The 21,901-nt window shown below is 42.0% G+C and overlaps 1 protein-coding gene across 1 annotated transcript in view; it reads left to right on the top strand.

Moving 5' to 3' along the window:
* Window positions 1–2,908: 2,908 nt before the first annotated feature.
* The window catches only part of LOC126354585 (zinc carboxypeptidase-like), a 160,747-nt gene continuing 141,754 nt past the window's right edge, over window positions 2,909–21,901 (top strand). The window contains exons 1-2 of the mRNA XM_050004333.1: window positions 2,909–2,963; window positions 18,337–18,496. Coding sequence (XP_049860290.1) covers window positions 18,344–18,496 — 153 coding nt within the window. The 5' untranslated portion in view covers window positions 2,909–2,963; window positions 18,337–18,343. The remainder of the gene's footprint in view (window positions 2,964–18,336; window positions 18,497–21,901) is intronic.

Raw genomic sequence — 21,901 nt, forward strand, 5'->3', positions numbered from 1 at the left:
ATATTAGGAGATCGGGTAGACAATGACACCAATAATATTGAGGATTACAAAATGTTACTCGCCTTAAAAACAAGCAGCTCCATGTATCCACAGTGCGTCGCAGCGGTAACTGCGAGTGACGCCGATGACAGCCAGGTAGAACGGTGCACCAGGCCACGAGCGGCCGCCCCACACAAAAGGCGCCAACCAACTGATGGGATGTCGGCCTGCGGCTTGTGGTTGACGCTGACCCCGTTGAAGCACTCCAGTATCGTCACTCTGCGCAGGCCCTCCTTGCATACCTCGTTCAAATGGTTCAAATGGCTCTAAGCACTGTGCGAATTATCATCTGAGGTCATCGGTCCCCTAGACTTAGAAACTACTTAAGCATACCTAACCTAAGGACATCACACACATCCATGCCCGAGGCAGGATTCAAACCTGCGACCGTAGCAGGGACCCGGTTCTGGACTGAAGCGCCTAGAACCGCACGGCCACAGAGGCTGGCTCTCGCACTCCCTCGAAGAGGCCGAGCAGGACGCATTAGATGAGATTTTACATGTTTGACGCCAGTGTAGGTTGCCGCTTGTGAAAGATACCCAATAATCAAGTTGAAATGCCATGTCATAATGAAGTTGCGTAAATATATGTTGCCTCCTCTGTGAGTGTTAGTGTGTTTGGCTTGAGAATGAACGATTAGTTTTTGTGTGCTTTGAGGTTATTGATAGCCGTAATTAGTACTGGTTGTGGATACACAGTCGTCTGCCCAGAACAGACGGGAAGCTGAGTGTCCTGTGCTCTGATGCAGGATGGAAAACTTTCAGTCTCTCCATTCTGGACAGAGGAGAGGTCTAATCCTTTCAAGCTTCAGGTGTTATTGTTAGGTTGGTCGAGGAAGCTGTGCCTCTGAGTAGTTCCGGCATGGGGGGAGGGGGATGGGGTAGCGTCGATTTTGTACAGAGCGGGAGCGTGGTCAGTAGTCACTGTACGTCCTGAGGCTGGCGAGTGCTTTGCTTAGAGAATTGTGTTGGCGCGATTGAGCATAATTTACATTCATAGTGAAATACTTAAGTCAGTCCAAGGTAACTGAAGATTTATAAATCAAACCTCAGATAGTTGAAACTCGTACTTCGAGATGAATTACTTTAGAATTATCCCACCGAACAAAATTTCCCAGGTCCAGACAGAGCGGCGGAAAGGATTAGTTGGCGTTAGGCGGGCTTCATATATTAGTAGTTATCATGGCTAGAGGTGAGTGTGGCGTGAATGAATTCTTGTACGTATATTATCTTCCCATGTCCCGTTGAATGCTTTGTAGAAAATTCTGTGTCATTGAAACACGTGCTTCCCCTCGTGTTCTGTAGCGTATCAGAGTCTAATACCGTTCGTTAAACTGGGGTGTGATTTGATTTAAGTAAATTGCTTTCCTCATAGTTAACTGACCTCACCGAATTTTCATGTCCCTGTGCCACATTCCTGGGGTCGTTCGCTCAAATAGTAGCCATGTGATGCGCAGGCATATTGAGACTAAAGAGAGCCACCATGAGTATCTACTAATTGTAGTAATTGTCCTATTTTATGAATGTGTGTGAACATGTCCTAATCTCAGATCCTTTATTCCAACTGGACTTGAATAAATGTTAGTTGCGCTTCACGCTAGAACTGAGCAGGCACCAGTGTTAAACCGTACATGTACTCCCCATTTACGTGTCAACTTAGATATGAATAACGTCAATTGTAATCTTTCGTCTCCCTCCTATTTATTAATTATCACCAGTCCCATTAATGGAGTAATTCATAATTCTTAAGTTCAATAATTAATCTTGCTTGGAGAATGAAGAGCAATTAATTCCACCAAATTGTATTAAGTATTCAAACAATAGTCATATTAAACTTCCTCGCAGATTAAAACTTTGTGCCCGGCCGAGACTCGAACTCGGGACATTTGCCTTTCGCGGGCAAGTGCTCTACCATCTGAGCCACCGAAGCACGACTCACAACCGGTACTCACAGCTGTACTTCTGCCAGTATCTCGTCTCCTACCTTCCAAACTTTACAGAAGCTCTCCTGCGAAACTTGCAGAACTAGTACTCCTGAAAGAAAGGATATTGCGGAGACATGGCTTAGCCACAGCCTGGGGGATGTTTCCAGAATGAGATTTTCACTCTGCAGCATATTAGCTGACGAATTCCAGTTCACTCTATAAAATCTAGGAAGATCAATACTGGCGGCCACCCTACTTCTTCTCGTTGAGGTTTGCAAAACTTAGCTGGCTTAACCACAGTCATAAAAGGTTCTGCGAGCTGGGACAGGGTACGAGAAGTAACACTTACCAGCTCAGAGCTAAGTAAAGGTGCTTAGACGTACTGGGGCTTTACACATGCTCGACCTGTGCCTAGAATGTGATAGATCCAGATCTACTGATAACCGGATACATTAGTAATGTGCCAATAATATATGTTTTTTCTTTCCTACAGGATCAGTCAACTTCTGTGCTGTTTGGCGAACTGTGTTCTGAATTTTACATGGCGTTGTTTGTTGTTTGTGTTGCATCGGGGATTACTTTGTGTATTTTTTTATATTCTGGAGAGGCACTATGTTTCGTTGTCGGCTTTGCAGTCCTTGGAGCCGCTACTTCCCATTCAAGTTGGCATGACCAGAAAGAGACGACCCTTGTCTAGTCCCACCGGCAAGCAAAAATCCCTTGCGGATCGGGAACTGAACATGGGTGCTCCACATGACAGACAGTTACGCAGGTAATGAGGCGGTTTGTCCAGACAGTAAGATGAATACAGTGTATCGTTATGAAATAAGGTTCATTGTCTTCCACTGATCCTTAAGTGAGTCTGCTGACGTGATAAGTATTATCTTATCAGAAAAAGACAGTTCGTAAATGGCTGATATTTTTGTGCGTTGTGTAAGAGTCGAGATATTATAAGAGTAACTTCAGATACAGATTTCTTAACTGGACGAAGAGCAGTACTGTAAGTAATCGATTGTTGTTTAGCTGTATAAATACGATTTCACAGTTTTGTATAAAATTTCATTGTGTAACCAAAACATTGTTTGAGAGTAAACTTTATGTATCGTAGATGTTTTAGCCAACTGACTGATAAAGGCTCTCTCTGGATTCAACCTCTATCAACATGAGACGTATTAAGCATGCATTGTTGCTCCTGACAATCCATTCACAAAAGCCCAGAGTGTCAAAATATCTCAACTATCGTGGTTATCAGTCAGGACTGGCGAAAGATAAATTTCTGGTCTTTTTAGATATGTGACCTGATTTGTGTATTTGTTAGATGTGTGACCTTATTTGTGTTGTCAGGATTCATTCATTGTTATCATCAATTTCTCACTACAGTAATTATCTCTGAGAATAAACATGAAAATTGCAGCTTGCTTGTTCCAAGCTGAGTGCATCTCATTCAAATTTTGTTGAAAGTTTATGTGTTCAAAACATAGCAAGATTATGCTTCAGAACAAGATCATTGGCCTTGTAAACACGTATGAGAAGGGCCGTAAAAGTTCGTTGTTGTAAAAAGTATTTCACATAGGGACATTCCATTTTAGTTGCTAAAAGGAATCTGTTTATTAAAAGAAGTCAGTGGGGACCAATAATGAGCCTTCAGAGTGAGTATAATCTGTCTGTAAACTAAAGAGGGAGAAAGTAGCTTTTCTCGGAAGAACGTCTTATTTTCGATACAGAATGTATAAGGATGTGTTTCCCCTCTAGCATTGTAGTGCAGCATGGTGTGGTTTACATAGATCCTGTTGATGTGCATTCCTTGCGTTAGTTATAATAGCTACTAATTTCTGTATTCAGTATTGTATTATCACATTTAGTGGAAACTAAACAATCCTAGAAAGGTCTGAGTACCGCACTGCAGCTCTTTTCAAATGTGTGCTGCCGAAAAACAGGTATAACATTGGAGAACAGCCTTTAGACACTCCTTGCGACGTTGTTGGGTGGAGAGAGTAAAGACTGTGAAACGATTCACTTACCATTATGTCATAGGGATGGACAGATAGAGGTGGAAAGAATGAGAAGAGCAGAGAGAGAGGAGATAATGATGGAGAGAAAGGAGGAGGAAGATATGATCATATGGTGAAGTTAGAGGTAGATGATGAAGGACAGCAAGATGGGGGAGGAGAAGATGGACAGGTAAAGGTGCGAGGATTAAATGGACTAAGAGATTGGAAGAGAGACATGGAAAGAGAGAGAGTGCAGGAGGAACCAGGAAGGAGGAAATGGTCAAAGTGGAATGAGAGGAGAGGATGGCCAGTAAGTTGGTGGAGGGGAGGGTGGGAGGTCTAACAGACAGTTGGAAGATAGGGAGGGATAGCACACAAGTGGAAAAGGAAGAGGGGACAAGAGGAGATGGACAGAGAGACAGAGAGAATGGGAAAAGGAAGAGGGCTAGTGGACAGGTGGAAAAGCAAGTGGAAAACGAGGGGATGGACAGAGAGAGGGAGAGCGAGATGGTCAAAGAGAGGAGGAAATGGGTAGAGGGAAGTGAGAAAGGACATCACAGATAGAGAGTGAGGAGGAGTCAGACAGAGACTGGGGAGGAGGAGGATATGGACAGAGGTAAAGGAGGAATAAGGAGACAATAGCGCGGGATTAGCTGAGTAATCTAAGGCACTGCAGTCATGGACTGTGCAGCTGGTCCCGGCGGAGGTTCGTGTCCTCCCTCAGGCATTGGTGTGTGTGTGTGTGTGTGTGTGTGTCCTTAGGATAATTTAGGTTCAGTAGAGTGTAAGCGTAGCAACTGATGATCTTAGCAGTTAAGTCCCATAAGATTTCACACACATTTGAACGTTTGAAGGAGACAATAACGAGGGGAGAAGGCGGGAGATAGGCAGAGAGAGGAGGGATGGGATGGACAGAGAGAGGGAAAGGAGATGGAAAGAGAATGCGGTGAGTAGGTGATGGAGAGAGAAATGGGTGTAGAAAGGGATGGAAAGAGGAGGGGAGGACCAAGATATGAACAGACTGTAATCGAGTACTCACAGTTTCAATCCTTCTAGTTCCTCTCTCCTGCTTTCCAGACTTCATAGAAACTTTCCTACATACCTAGTTGTACTGGCAGTTCTGGAATAAGGATTTAGTCGTTGAAGGTTATTTCCTCAATGAATCTTTACACTCTCTAGCAAAGCGTCCAGTATTTTCCAGTCTCCTGACAGACTACTTAAACTGCGATAGATTAAAGCTATGATGAACAGTTATCACTCTTGCCTAAACAGCTAAGCCAGTATGGGCATTGCCTGCAGAAGGCTACGAGTCTTGCTCTGGACAACATTTTTCATCTTCTAGAAAGTTTAAAAACAGTGATAACTCCACTGCAAACATACTTTTAGGATCAGGTGGTCAGTCTGATGTCTTACCTTTGTAAGCTGCTAACAAGAATTGGCTACTGCGTAATGCAAAGGAAAAGCGAGGGGAGGGATGATGATCATTTTGGTTCCATTAGTAGATATGATAACAGAAGTCAAACAGAATTTCAAAGATGATGAAGTCCTTTCACCTGAAAATAAGCAAAACTTGGAAAATGTTAAACTCAGTGAGTGGCATATATAGATAGGACTGTAAATGTGTAAATAATGGACAAAGCCAAGACAAGACTGAAGATCAGTTACAGAAATGATACTTTTCCACTGGGTGCTGTAGACGAAAGGGAATATTAAACCAGAACCAGTGTGTGAGGCTTTCTAAAAACTCTAAATCGAGAAGTAGTTATATTGCCAAAACGGGTACTAACAAGAAAACTAATGTTTTGCATTTCATTAGTGGTCATTATTGGTGCATTAAGTTGTCTGCAAAAAATGTTCAAATTTCTCTAAATCCATCCATAGATGTCTTCATTAAAGTAACTGCCTCACATTGGTAGAGGAAGCGCCACAAAAATCCTGACGAAGACCATGAGAGATGCTTCCACGTCACAAGCACATGAACACACTTGAATGAAGCCCAGAAATTCCAGTTCGTGGCGGTAATGTCCGTTCAATGAACCTAGTTGACTTATTCCGGCAGTCTGGTTAATGTAGTTTATAAGAGCGTTTAATCTACTTCAGCTACACTTTATTATGGGTGCTATCTGCAGTATCTTGTTGTACTTCATGTTGCTGCCGAGGTCTCGGGCACTGCATTCATGGACTGTGCGGCTGGTCCCGGCGGAGGTGCGAGACCTCCCTCGGGCGTGGGTGTGTCTGTTTGTCCTTAGTATAACTTAGGTTAAGTAGTGTGTAAGCTTAGGGACTGATGACCTTAGCAGTTAAGTCTCATAAGATTTTACACACGTTTGAAGGTTTTTTTTCGTGTTGCTAAATTTCGCATGTTCAAAACAGTTCAAATGGCTCTGAGCGCTATGGGACTGAGGTCATCAGTCCCCTAGAACTTAGAACTACTTAAACCTAACTAACCTAAGGACATCACACACATCCATGCCCGAGGCAGGATTCGAACCCGCGACCGTAGCGGTCGCGCGGTGCCAGCCTGAAACACCTAGAACCGCTCGGCCACTCTGGCCAGCTTTCGCATGTTGAATGTTATCTTATACGATACGCTTTGTTCATTCAGGATGAGCATGATGAGTAATTACATAAACAGTAAGAGGTTTCTGCCAATTGCTTATTCACCCCATGAATTTTGTAGTCTTCCATGGGTTGTACACTGAATTGTGTACTGAATCATCAATCTTATACTCACGTAGTCTTTGTGTAAAATGTCTTAGCCTTCGTTCAACGAATCATCAAGTATTACACAAGTAGTAATGGCTACAGAACTGTTAGGTCTAGTGTATACGTGTATGAAGAAATTTTTTTTTGCAAATTCGTTGAGCATTTTCGCTTATCACACATGAATAGTTGTTATAAGGGTAGTTCGTTAATTGGGTATACTAAGTGCGTGCAATTCAACCCACGTGTTCCTGAGTTAGCAGTTACCGTTATTAACGCTGTGCACATTGTTGGACAGAAGCTTTCGCACCAAACGTACACCAATATGCTGAGAAACTTTCTATAGCACTCAAATTTACGATTTCATCTGGTAGTTCCGAACCCAGTACTGATATTCGCTCTCTGCTCTATCTGTCTGGAATTTGAATGGATCCATGAGACTTGTTGGCGGAAGTAGATTTTGTTTGGTCCCTGTGATGCGTGTGTATGGATTTCATGAACTTCATCCTATTCGTTATGTTGTTGTGCCGTCTTGAACACGAAACTGGCTTCTCTCCCAGCGTAATCAATGTCTTCCCTATACCCTTGTCTATTACATGTTATGAGACCTATATTTAATACGCGTCACAAGACATAGTTTAATAATATAATTTAGGTGCCCTTTCATCTTTTGTATCATGCATTTATATAATAGTTTCCCTTTGTGATCTGAAAACCTTTCACTCTCATTAGTTATTCCAAATACGTGACATAACTCAATCTCCAGTGGAACCCCGCATTTCTGTATCAAAAATGTCAATACAAAATCAACAAATATGTGTGCACTGAAAACAGACAATTCCGAAAACGTAGAACAGTCGATTAAATCAGCGTTGAGAGAACCCCTTAAAATCACTTACTGTTGCATGCTTACTGACATCATTATTATCGGTTGCGCTAAGCAATTGTACTTCCGATGTTAGTTCATAATATAAAAACAAATAACACCCTACTATCCCTTTTCATCCTCTCTCTCAAAATAAGTGGCTTTACTGTGATGCGGCTGCTTTCTTGACACCTCAGGAATGGAGAACAATATTTGAATCAATGTGCTGGGGAGATTGAAGCCGGCACTGGAAACCGCCACAACAAGACACAGTGTGATAATGAGATGAGAGTGCATAGTTTACATGCCAGAAATTTTCACCATGTACGCAGACTGGAAGGGGTTGATACACCGTATCAGTCGGTCGTTGGGTAGGTTTGCAAATTGGCCTAGTCAATGAACAAGCCGATACGACGAAAAACCCTGGAGGAAAGAGGGAGACGAGTCACAGAATTGTGAAGCAGGAGTTGCCAGGAATAAATCGGTGGTTTAGGGAAATAGTGAAGAGACAGTGATGAATTAGAGATGTCAAATGGAGAAGAGACACTGATGAGACACTGCAACCAGAGGTATCAGAAGACACGGTTAGCTATGGCTCTGAAGACATGGCAACCTACTGTCAACTACACACTTCGTGTCAGATCCCTACATTCCATCTCGTGTCGGTGACACACTCTTTTCCGCATTCCATGTTGACTGGATTTACCTTGCAAACCAATGCACATACCTTTAACCACCAGATTTTCTTTGCATGATCTGAGCCTACAAATATTCCGCCAGTGCACGATATTCAAAGTAATCATCACCGACAATAGGCACTGAGAGCGAGAGCCCTGCACAGCACATCGCCGCAAGGCCATAGAATAAGGAAGACGAAAGTTGCTAGCTGTCAACTCACCGCCACATAAACATCGAGCAGTGGTCGCCACGTTGCGCCAACCTTGCCTCTGGCCCCCATGCCTTCGTGAGAAATTGACTCCACTGAGTAGTGACACGATCCATTCTCCATTCACCTTGCTCAGTTACTGAATCTTGTCCTCGCCATGAGTTATACGTGGTGAATCACCTAAAAATCATACCGTAAATGTTGCGGAAATGGTCTATGCTATTGACTTGCGATTTTCACAGAATGGATTAATACTGAAAGGCTCGTACTGGTAAACGACCAACAGATTGTAAGAATACTTAGAAAATGTATCTTGTGCAAACGTACAATTTCTTAAAAGGAACAATGAATAATGACATTAATTTAAAGTCTGGTGAATTAGAATGTCAGAGACATTTATTACAGGATTCTAACACGAATCATTTACGAGATGCCGTATTTTGGAAGGTTTCTACACCGGCATGTGTAGAATACCTGTGTTTTCACACACTAAAGAGCAACACAAGTGCATGCACTGGTTATAAGGATGCGGACCAGTAACGAGACAATTGACCATCTCAGGTTGTGTTTGAAATGACCACTGGCAAAGGCAACACAAGCTATGAGTTTGATATGAACGGGTGCTGCACGCGTGCTGGCATTCTATCGCGGATGTCCGAACAGAGAGCAGTAATACGTCGTATCATGTCATCGGGTGAATTTGGTACGTCCTTTTAGACAGCGTCTTTCAATTTTCCCCATAGAAAAAAATAGTACAGTCACCAAATCCGGGGAACGCCCCAGCCAAGGTGCAGGTCCTCGGCGTCCATTCCAACGACATAGAAAAATTCGTGAAAACTTTGTATAATACTTCGTGCACTATGGGCTGGACAGCCATCATGCTGATACCACAGATTCAACCTAGTCTGCAAATGTACGTCTTCTAGCATCCGTGCTGAGGTTCACTGATGGTTCACTGTCCCAAACAACTCATTTACGTTCCACAGACGCTGACGTTCTGCCTGATGAAGCCTACCGGGACTTTCAACAGACCAAAATTGCATGTTTCTGCGAATTACCTGTCCATGATTGGTAATGTGGCTTCATCATGTCTAAGACACTTGCGCCGGCCGCGGTGGCCGTGCGGTTCTAGGCACTGCAGTGCGGAACCGCGGGACTGCTACGGTCGCAGGTTCGAATCCTGTCTCGGGCATGGTTGTGTGTGTTGTCCTTAGGTTAGTTAGGTTTAAGTAGGTCTAAGTTCTAGGGGACTGATGACCTAACATGTTAAGTCCCATAGTGCTCAGATCCATTTTTTTAAGACACTTGCCTAACTCATGCCAATTCTTCGTGCGAAAGCGTGGGAGCTGACATGCTGAACAGCTGAAACAGCAGCAAGAATATTAATTTCCCCTTCTTCTGTTGTCACTTGTTTCCATCTGTTACGTTTTCTAGGTGTTACACCATCACTTTCACTTAACCAGTTGAAGAGATTGATAAATAATTGCCGAGGTGGATGGTGTCTGTTAGGATATCTTGCCGCATACACCGTACAAGAACGAACTGAATTCTTCCGACACTCTCTGCGCGCCATGAGCACGTCGGCCTTTTCTGCGTTGGTAAATTCCGTCGTTCACTCATGACCTACTGCTAGGACATAAACAAGTGTCGGTGTGGAAATTTTTCGAAATACGATATGTCGTAAATGACTCGCGGTGTCTCATTGGTCAATTTTCGCTCTAAAAACTTTCGTAAATATTGCTGAGAATCGAAATTAGCGAAGATGTCGTAGTAAAGAAGGGAAAGAAGTTTTGTCTAAGGAACAATATTAAGCTGGAGTGGCCGAGAGAAGAAAAGTTGAGAGAGTACATCTATAGAAGATCAAAAGAAAATAGCGTAAGAAGAAACTGGAAAAATTCGGAATGAGGTGTTATAGGAAACAGGTATAAAATTGTATGGACAGCGAGTGAACGAAATGTAAAGGCATAAGAAAGAGCAGGAGGGAACCTCGTATCAATCACACAAAAATAGTTTCCTGAAGCATGGAAGGAGCAAATCACCATGGAATTTAAGTATGGAAAATAAAAACTAATCTCCCTTCGAAAAGGCCTCGGAAGGTCCAACGGTTCTGACCAACCGTCGTGTCATCCTCAGCCAAAAGGTATCACTGGATGCGGAGATGGAGGACCATGTGGTCAGCACACCGCTCTCACGGCAGTTGTCAGCTTTGAGGCCGGAGCCGGATGCGGAGATGGAGGACCATGTGGTCAGCACACCGCTCTCACGGCAGTTGTCAGCTTTGAGGCCGGAGCCGCTACTTCTCCATCGAGTAGCCGCTCAGCTGGCCTCACAGGGGCTCACCGCAGCCCGATCGGCACCCCGGACGATCACCCATCCACGTGATAGACAAGCCTGAGAGTGCTTAACTGCGGTCATCTGACGAGAATCGGTGTTTTTACTGCTGCAAGGCCGTTGCCAAATATAGATAATAAATTATGGAAAATACATAGGGGACAAAAAATGATTCAAATGGCTCTGAACACTATGGGACACAACATCTGAGGTCATCAGTTCCCTAGAACTTAGAACTACTTAAACCTAACTAACCTAAGGACATCACACACAACCATGCCCGAGGCAGGATTCGAACCTGCGACCGTAGCGTCGTGCGGTTCCAGACTGAAGCGCCTAGGGAACAACAACGATATAGTGATAAAGAGACTGGCATACGGCAGGAAGCCTTGGAAGACGGCATAAAACCACTTGACATACTGTTTACGTTATACAGCAGAATTTCTTCAAATTTTGAATCGTAGCTATATATAAAAAAGGAGCTGGTGGGTAATGTCACTGTGTGAATAGAAACAGTATCAGCTATTGTATGCCAGATATAAATATTGCTTGATTTTCGCAGTGAAAAAAACGCCACAAATATACATTAGTCTATTAATAAATCCACAAATTATCTGCATATACTTCCTTTTTCGATCTGATTGTTTTACGTATATGTGTAGGTCAAAGGCCAGTCTTCATATCTTGGGATATTTATTAACTATGTTGCCTATTGTTCATAAAATAAACAATACGTAAGGGGTTTGTTTTGGTTTGTGGATTCAGCACAGTAACAACATAAAAATGACTCAGATATTGCATGAGTACCAAGATGGCTAACGTAAGTTTTGACGTTATAAAATTTATAAAGACGAAAATACTGATGCAACTCTTACGGCATGCATTTGGTGTCAGTCCCCCATTGCTGCCATCTGACACATTGAACCACCTAAGGCTCAGGACGATCGTTTTGTCAACCGAGAGGCACGTCATAATAATGATGCTAGTTTATATTTCACACAATAATGATGTATGGAGAGTTCTGGACCATTTTGCATGAAAATCATTGTTAAACTGTGTTCATTCAGCTGTATTGACGTGCAGACTGGACTAAGTCGGAACAAATAAAATTTAGCAGGCAGCTGCCAATATATACCTTAACAGAATGATATTATGATGCACATTAAATGGCAGCATTGGATTACGGGAATCTGAATCTGGACTTATATATTTTGAAGGCAGTATATTTTGATATCAATCGTTGTGTTTTTGTTGATTTAACTTATTTATATTCAATAATGCACAAAGTGGCAGCCAATCAAATAGCATTTTAGGGAGCTTGTTTAAAAAATTTATTTCAGAAGCCCAGTGAAATCCTTACAAGTTTTCTCCCAGAGCAACTTACACTGTAGCTATGTGTCACAAGCTGCCTGTCTTTCAGAACCGAGGCAGTTCTGTCCAGTTCCGACAAGAGACGCCTTGAGGCCTATGCTGAAGTTGCTAGGGAAGTCATGCCATTGTCTTTAGCCAATAGCGAGCGTGGGGTCCAGGTCACTTGTGTGGACTCTGGAGTGTTCTGCAGTGCGGAACACAGTTGCTTTGCTCTCTTGTGATCCAGACCTCGAGCAGGACAGACTTCTTTCATGGGAGGCAGAGCCTATAGCTCTGCGTTCCAGGACCGGCCACTAACATCAATACACATGGACCGCCTCCCCTTTCGTTGCCCACCTCCTAGACTGGCCTAAACCTGGTAACTTGCGACCCTAGGCGCGCCCTTGTATACCGTACACTGAAGTGTATTCTCTTTAATTTACCTAATTTCCTGTTGTGTCATTTGACGCCAGCCCTGGATGCCTACTTGCGGATCCTGAGCGCTCCACCTCCTGTACGTTATCGTCGCATGACGAATCCAACAACATTCTTCCCCCTTCTTTACCCATGTACAACAAAATGTCGTCTTTGGTGGGTCAATAGTTGTCTAAATTGAGGAATGGCGATGAAACAGATCACCTGTCATTAAAAATTGTTCACAACCAGATGCCGTTGTGCTTTTGGTGTCAGTCTTCGTGTGGTTTGATCATGAATGCTATCCCCCCCTCCCCCCCAAAAAAGTGATACCTCACTGAGAATAAAAAGTGATTGTCGCTTTAAATAAATATTAGCCAAGTTACGCATAATCTCCTGAAAACCAAAAGTGAAAACTTGAAGCACACCACAGCAACAGGTAGAGTAAGTATAAGTGAAACGATAAGAAAAGGATAATTTCAAACAATACTGATTTTGTAAACTGAGATACCTTTTCCTGATGCAATGTATATTTTCTTACGTCTCACACACCTTTCGCCTTCCACGTTAAGGCGTCTGCAGTGAATTTCATCCGGAGTGGCACAGTTTGGGATTTATATGCGATACTTACACGAGGAGCGTTCGATAAGTAATGCAATACATTTTCATCTGAAAGCACTTTAGTTTTATTCAGAATTCCGACACACCACATTATCCCCCCTCTTTTAGCTACAAATCCTTATTTTCTAAGATAATCTCCGTTCAATGCGACGACCTTACGCCACCATACAGGGAAGACCAATATGTTCGACGTCGGAGCGAACGTCTTGTAGCATGAGTAACCTCCGCATGGTACACGCTTCACGCGAAGTGCGTTCTTCATTGGATCATGAGATGGAAGTCTGAAAGTGAAAGATCCGTGTTCAATGGTGGATGAGGAAGAACAGTTCATTGAAGTTCTGTGAGCTTTCTCGAGTGTGCAGACTTATTTGAGACCTTTCTTTGTCATGGACAAGGAGAAGTTCGTTTGTATCTCTGTGGAAACGAACACGCTGATGGTGTTTTTTCAATTCCCTGAGCTTAGCATACTACACTTCAGAGTTAATCATTGCACCGTGAGGGAGGACATAAAACAGAACAACACCTTCAGAGTCCCAGAAGGCCGTCACCATGACTTTACCGGCTGAGGGTGTGGCTTCGAACTTTTTCTTCAGAGGAGAGGTGGTGTGACGCTACTCTATGGATGCCGTTTTGTTTCCGTTTCGAAGTGATGAACCCTGTTTCATCACCTGTGACTATGTTCGGCAAAAATTGCCTCTATCGGCCTCGTAACGCGTACGTAATTCCTCGCAGACGGTGCTTCGTTGTTCTTTATGACCCTCCGTTAGGCGGCGAGAAACACTGCAGGTACACACCTTTGTGTACCTCAATTGGTGGTCGAGTGTATCAGCACCTCCCGTACAGCGAGATGTTTGATTGTGATCCATCGACCACCTCGAATGAGTGTGCTCGCACGTTCCAGGAGTGACAGCCGTGTGGGATCGGCAGCACGCGGGAAATTGGACAGGTTTGTGCCACCTGTGCAATGGTGACAGACGCCTTGCCCACATACTCATAGTATTTTTGTTCACGACCAGGTCTCCATATACTGTACATTCTGCAAGCCCTTATGAATGTCTGCAGTGCTCTGGTTTTCCCCCAAACGACACTCTCAGCTTGGAAGACATCTTCTTTGCACACGCCATTTTGAAAGCTTAGTTTAGCGCCGCCACCTATCACAACTTTATAACACTGCAGGGGATCAAGTGAGATAATCCACAAACTTTCATGTCATTATTTTTGTGTGTGTGTGTTCATATTTTACGCATTTCTTCCTCGGAAAAGGGAACTATAGTTTCAAGTTGAATGTAAATACGAGTAGCACGAAACTAAGAGACACTATCTGTTACACATTGATAACGACTTGCAACTCTACCATTTCATCTTGCAATGAGAGTAGTGATTTGTTTGGCATACGCTCTTGGTTATTTCTAAAGGATTTCTTTCCTGCTTTGGTATCAAATGGCCCACTATAATGTGTTGCTTCTTCTCAAATTATTTTTGTTATAATTATATGCTCAACATGATTTATGAAAATATTTGCTAAGGGTACCAGAATTGAAGAACTCATTGGCAAATGCATCCTCATCCAAACAAAACTCATTGCTGAACTGGAAGTAGTTTTGTTCTATTATAAGCTCCAATAACCCGAGTTTTTAATTAAAATCTTCTAATAGAATAAAACCACTTCCATTTCAACAATGAATTTTATTTATTAGAGGATGGATTAACATTGGTTTCTCAATTTGAGAAACAAGAGCAAATATTTTTATAAATCATGCTGATAAGATTATTTTTACGGAAGTAGTGAGGAAAGAATAGATGACTTATATTGGGTCAGATGCATAGATGACATCCTCCAAAATAATAGATGAACTACGAACAAATATTGGTCAAGAACAAGATACATAAAAAGATTAAATTCACAATGACAAACCAATCTAATAATCAAATTAAATTTAGATGCAGTTATTAAGAAACAAAAACAAGTACGTACTTGAAATTTACAGTTAGCCCACAACATTTGCTACAGTCATGAACGAAACACTGAACAATCCAAACTCACAAAAATAAATAGCACTTCGACAAATGTTCCTCAGATCCAACACACTATGGCTCAATAAAGAAAACTATCAAAATCAAATACATATCATAATGTAAGTAGTCATAAACAGTGGGTTCAGTAGTAACATTGCCATCAAGGTAAACAACAAAAGTAAAAAGCAAACAATAATAGTAAACACAAAGCCAGAGACAAAACAACCAAATAAAAACAAACAAAATAAAACAAAAATTCAGAAAAATCAGAACGATATAAGAGAAAATACAATACATGACACCGTAATATGCAAACAAACTCACACAAAAAAGCCATAAACATTTTCAAAGAACGAGGCGTAATCATAATATGCAGATAAGTCCGTTCTGTTCAGAAATACTTTCCAAAATCAAGAAAAGAGATACATATACACTTACACCAGAAGTCAGGTATGAATATATTGAAATGTAATGCATGTAATAGAAAGTACGTGGTTCGAAGATGTAGAAAGTTTTATATACGGTAAAAAGTGGATATGAGAGCCTGGAGATAGGGGCTATTCATCCGACATTTAGAGAGTCTCTCAGAGAACTTAAATCACAAACTAACCTCTAAGCTAAAAGAGATGAAAACATAATAAAGAATGGACGTCACCTTGACCGGTGTAAGAACATTTTTATATACAATAAATCAAAGCAGAAAAGTAAACTTGTCGAATGGAAGTGTACACGACAAACAATTCACCACTCACAGTAATAGATAAAATAGTAAACAGTCAAGTAGATAAGCATTAGGCTAATGACACGCAAACTGTTTCCCACTTTTCCTTGATAGCTTCCAAGTAACCCCTAAACTAAATAATCCACTCCTCAACAGATGCATGCACACTCGTACGCGCCCACAGACAAGCAAACGAACACACAAACACACACACGGTCACAGAGAGAGAGAGAGAGAGAGAGAGAGAGAGAGCAAACAGAAAGCAACTTTCGTTAGATTGGCCACACTAATTCATACAAATAATGAAGGAGACGTCAAAGGAAAGAAGAGCTGAGACGAAAATCACTCAGAGTTCTTGCAAAAAATGTCTACATTTCTTGGTAGATCAGCAATGGTGTTCCACAACAGTTATCTAACGAAATATGATACTAGAAGAAAAAAATTAACATCGTGAAAATGTGCTAATTGGTTATTAGTGAAGTGAACGCGCTATCTCTAACTTATTATCAGATGAAAAGAAACGCAGATTTCGATCGGACACACGATTAACTGTAAACGGTAATTTATTCATGTGAAAATAATGGCATGAAATGTATTCCAATCTAAATATAACAACCAGGCTGTGTTATTCGAGGCTAAATCGACTGAAGATACCTTAGTGTGAAAGGTAAAACGCGTCTCGAACATAAATACGTAAATACATACTGCAGGATGGAAAAGGCGTTTCAACTTATAAAACGAATATTTACATCCTTGCTACGGAAAATGGGCAGACCAAGAAACTTAGTAATTTGAAGCAGTTTTAAGTTGTAGCCAAAAGTGTTTGTTAAGTTTCATCAGAATTAATGTAGGGTAAAAAGAACAAAAGTGTTTCACTCGGAAGCGATTGTGTTTCGATCTATTGCCTTCAATTGATCTTTGACTGTTAAATGACTGGAAACGCAATAGAATTATATCACAAGTTTCAAAGGAGTGAAGGGACACTAATATTCGTATCTTATATATTCAGTCTTCTACATTCATTGATACCCATACAGGTACCGATGGAAAAAGCAAAATTTGTAAACTTCGACGGCCAATTGATGATTGTATACCACGGCAGCGCACTTTCACCGCACAGCTGACAACGATAGTAAACAGGGGACATGTCGATATCAGAGCATAAAGTCTTTGCGAATTTTATTACATGTACTCAGCCTTGCAACCAGGTGCATGAAAGATACAAGCAAATGTCTGCCCTGCAGAGAAGGCGTGTAATTAAGGATCAAAGAAATCGGTTGGAATAATCGAAGAATCGCTTCACATTTGAATAAGAGCTATGCCACTAGTCAACGGCTTTGGCAGGAATTGGTGAACAATGGCCGAATACAGGGTCAAGAAGGATGTTGTCGACCTAGAGAGACGATAGAACGTGCAGACTGAGCAATCGTCAGAGAGGCACTGAAGGCCGCGGATTCATCATTATCAGCAGTGAGATGCGCAAATCGCGTTTCAGCAACGACTAGGACCATTACTTGGTAGCTCACCGAAGGAGGGGGGGGAGGGACTGAGTTCAGGCCGCCACCATTGCCTTCTGTACACCAACGTGCCCGTTTACAGGGGTGTCAGGCGCGTTCGTCCTCGAATCTCATGAACTGGCGTCGAATTATCTTCAGTGAAGAGTCCCGCTTCGAAGTGAGCCTCGACGACCAGCGAAGACGTGCCTGGAGATGCCGCAGACAGCAGTGGGATACCGGCCCCACCGCCGCACGCAGTACGACCTGACAACCTGGAGCGGCGGTCCAGGGAGCCTTTTAATTTCGTAGCAGCGGCACCATTGCAACACAGCGACACGTCAATGATATTCCACACCCCATATTTTGCCCTTCATTGCATGCCATTCCGGGCTTACATTTCAGCAAGGTAATCCCCCTGCATACGGCAGGAGTTTGTACTGCTTGCCTTCGTGCTTACCAAGCTCTAACTCGGCCAGCAACGTCGCTGGACCTCTCCTCAAGTGAGACCGTTTGGAGCATCATGGGCAGGGCCCTACAATCAGCTCGGAACTTTGACTATCTAACTCGCCAATTGGACAAAAATTGCCAAGTTGTCCCTCAGAATGACATTAAAAAAAATCTTTCAGTCAGTACCTAGCCGAAAAACTGCTTGCATAAGGGTCAGAGGTGGACCAACACGCTAATAAATATCTCAATTTGTGAAGCTCTTTCTCTTCAATAAATTAACCAAATTTTCTGAAATTGTAACCATATGTATGGTTGTACATATACATCACTTCTAGCGATTTCCGTCCCATTAGGATAATTCCTTTCTTGGTGCGCCCTTTCTCCTTTCTCTCATTCTCTCTCTCTTTCTTTCTTTTTCTCTGCTTCTCTTTCAGTGTGTGTGTCATAATTTGAAAACTATGCTTTCACTATGATCGAAAGCTACCATGACGCTTGTCAGTGTTGGAGAGTGAAGTAACGTGACTGACTTCAGTTTCAGGATGCTGTGGAGAGCTGTTGTGTTACTGGCGACCACCGTGGTAGTGATCTCCAGCGAGAAGGTGCGCTACGACAAGTACCGCGTGTACAGGGTACATCCAGCCGGCGACGAGCAGCTGCGCTTCTTGGCCAGCTTCGCCAAGTACCACAACGACGTGAGTATTCTGTAAGCGACACGTCTGCATTGTTATTTAAAGAGATGACTGTTTGCCCTGCATAGAGATCTGGTTGCAATTGTACTCAAAGGAGAGTACAACATTAAGTAACAGATTGTTTTTCTTCTGTCCCAGGATTTCTCACAAGCTTAATGTGATCGAGTCTTATACCGTAAACGCGTTAATATCCATGGTGAAGCTACTGGTAACGATTCCACAAATATAGTGTCTCTTGCATCAGTCGTGTGTATACTTAATTTTAAAAACTTTGGTAATTTAACTCTCTCGTGCTCCTACTGAAAAATTATGAATCAACACGAAACGTCTCCATCAACATCCGTTTTTCGGAAGGCACTCTGAGGCGTATGGCGTCGGCACCTCAGAATCATTTTCATGTTAACTAATGACATCTGCATGGGGTGACTGCCGGTTGTCAGCGATGTCTTGTAGCAACGTTTCAACTGGTTTTCTACTCGTCATCTCCATGCTAAGCGTAGGAACGCTGTGGTGAGCTATTTCTCATAGCCGCTGAATTGTAGACTTTTCTATTCCGCCGCTTTCAGACTGGAATGTTGTTGACGGATTGTTACTGTCACCGAATTCTACCTGATAACAGTCGTCCCGGTTGATGAGCTGGTCACGTGCTCGTGGTTCCGTCTCGTCTTTGAAGATAATCTCACAACACGTTGGTACGGTATAACACTTTCGTCACGTGCTTTGCCACAGCAGACTCGTCTGTCCGAGGTAAACACTTCAGACATGCATAGTACGGCGCTCCGAGATTCAACATTGCGTCCTGCCATGGCTGCAGTCCTATTTGGTCTATTAGTGTGCGAAGCATGTCCTTGATTTTGAGTTTTGGCTAGATAGTAACTTTTATGTGGTGTTTTCCCATTACCAAGGTAATTTTAACAGTCGTCGTCCAGCATACGGGAGGAATGGCAGATGAATGGTTGGAGAGCGAGTCTTATTTGTGTCTCAGTGTAGCAGTTCATGCGGAAAGTTTCTAGCAGATGCTGCAACTCTACATGCAGACTCTTCTCCTGCAAATGGATGTGGCTCTGTCGAACTGGTGAGCATCGAATTGAGTTGCACTATATGGTGGCAACTATTAGCATTAAGATATAGGTCAGTCAGTGTCTTATTTATTTATTTACTTATTTACATGTCAAGTTCCGTAGAACCAAATTTAGGAGCAAATCTCCAAGGTCATGGAACGTGTCAGTACATGACCTTACTACATAAAAGTAATAACAGATAAAAATAAATGTTCATGAACCTGAAAGAAAATCAGTCCATAACTTTAAGCAAACGCTATCAGCAATACAATGAGAATCAGCTCAATTTTTCGACAGAACAGAAGGAGTGACCCATGAAGAAACTTCAGTTTCGATTTGAAAGCGCGTGGATTACTGCTAAGATTTTTGAATTCGAGTGGCAGCTTATTGAAAATAGAAGCAGCTAAAAATGGCAGTATTAAGTCCTTGAACAAGATCCTGAACTTGGGCTTTCCACGACAGCTTACTATCTATATGGACACCTAGGAATTTGAACTGCTCAGTTTCACTAATCATATGCACGATCTGTGAGATTAAAACGTCAGGTTTTGTTGAATTGTGTGTTAGAAACTATAAAAACTGAGTATTACTGTGATTTTCTACAAGCCATGAACTGAGGTCATGTACTGCACTACTTGAAACCAAGTCAATGTTGCACACAACATCCTTTAATACCAAGCTAGTGTCATCAGCAAAAAGAAATATTTTAGTGTTACCCATAATACTAGAGGGCATATCATTTATATAAATAAGGAACATGAGCGGCCCCAACACTGATCCCTGTTGCACCCCCACTTGACAGTACCCCACTCAGATTCCACATCACAGCCGTTATCAACATTGTAAATAATGTCCTTTTGCCCTCTGTTGCTGAAGCAAGAGGTGAACCAATTGAGAGCTATTCCCCTTATTCTGTAATGGTCCAACTTCTGGAGCAATATTGTGAGATCAACACAGTCAAACACCTTTGTTAAATCAAAAAAATACGCCAAGCGTTCGAAACTTTTTGTTTAGTCTATCCAGTACCTCACAGAGAAAAGAGAATATAGCATTTTCAGTTGTCAAACGACTTCTAAAGCCGGACTGTACATTTGATAGCAAATTGTGTGATATAAAATGATCAATTAACCTTACATACACAGCCTTTTCGATAACTTTTGCAAACACTGATGGCATAGAAATAGCTCTAAAATTATCTACATTCTCCCTTTCTCCCTTTTTATAAAGCAGCTTTACTACTGAGTACTTTAATCGCTCAGGAAACTGATCATTCCTAAAGGAAAAATTGCAAATATGGCTAAATACAGGGCTAACATGTGCAGCACAGTACTTTAATATTCTACTAGACACTCCATCATAACCATGAGAGTCCTTAGTATTCAGTGATTTAATTACGTACTCAATCTCCCTCTTGTCTGTATCATAGAGAAGTATTTCAGACGTCAATCTCGGAAAAGCATTTGCTAAGAAATTTATATGATTTCCTGTAGAAACTAAATTTCTATTTAATTCACCAGCAACGCTCAGAAAATGGTTCTTAAATACTGTACATATACCTGATATATCAGTAACAGAAATATAATTACTGCGAACTGACACTATATCATCAACCTTGTGCTGCTGACCAGACACTTCCTTCACAACTGACCATATGGCTTTAATTTTATCCTGTGAATTAGCTATTCTATTTGCATACCACATACTTTTTGCCTAGCTAATACCATTTTTAAGCACCTTAGAATACTGTTTGTAATGGGCTACCGCAGCTTGATTGTAAATACTTCTAACATTTTGATATAATTCCCGCTTTGTTCTACATGATAACCTTATCCCACTAGTCAGCCAACCGGGCTGTCCATTACTGGTAGTACCCCGTTGAGAATGTTCTAATGGAAAGCAACTCTCAAAGAGCATGAGAAATGTGTTATGGAAAGCATTGTATTTATCTTCTATATTATTGGCACTATAAACATCTTTCCACTCTTGTTCCTTGGCAAGTTTTTAAAAACTCTCTATTGTTGTTGGATTAACTTTCCTATGTAGTTTGTAATTAAATACGATGTTGATTTGAGTACAAAAACTTTTTAATGTTAAAATTTGTGCATTATGGTCTGAAAGGCCATTGACCCTTTTAGTAACAGAATGCCCATCTAGTAATAAAGAATGAATAAAAATATTGTAGAATCTGAGATACCACTACCACCGCCATCACCCACTACACTGTGACCTATAAGATTAGTCAGCCTCCCCCTCCCATACCTACTGGGGTGCAGGCCATGCCTAGTGGAACACCATCTACTGATAGAGCCAACTGGCAACACTGAGATGTGATCCATGCCCTCCGACA

Source organism: Schistocerca gregaria, chromosome 3 (genome assembly GCF_023897955.1).
Source record: "Schistocerca gregaria isolate iqSchGreg1 chromosome 3, iqSchGreg1.2, whole genome shotgun sequence".
In the NCBI taxonomy this organism is placed as follows: domain Eukaryota; kingdom Metazoa; phylum Arthropoda; class Insecta; order Orthoptera; family Acrididae; genus Schistocerca; species Schistocerca gregaria.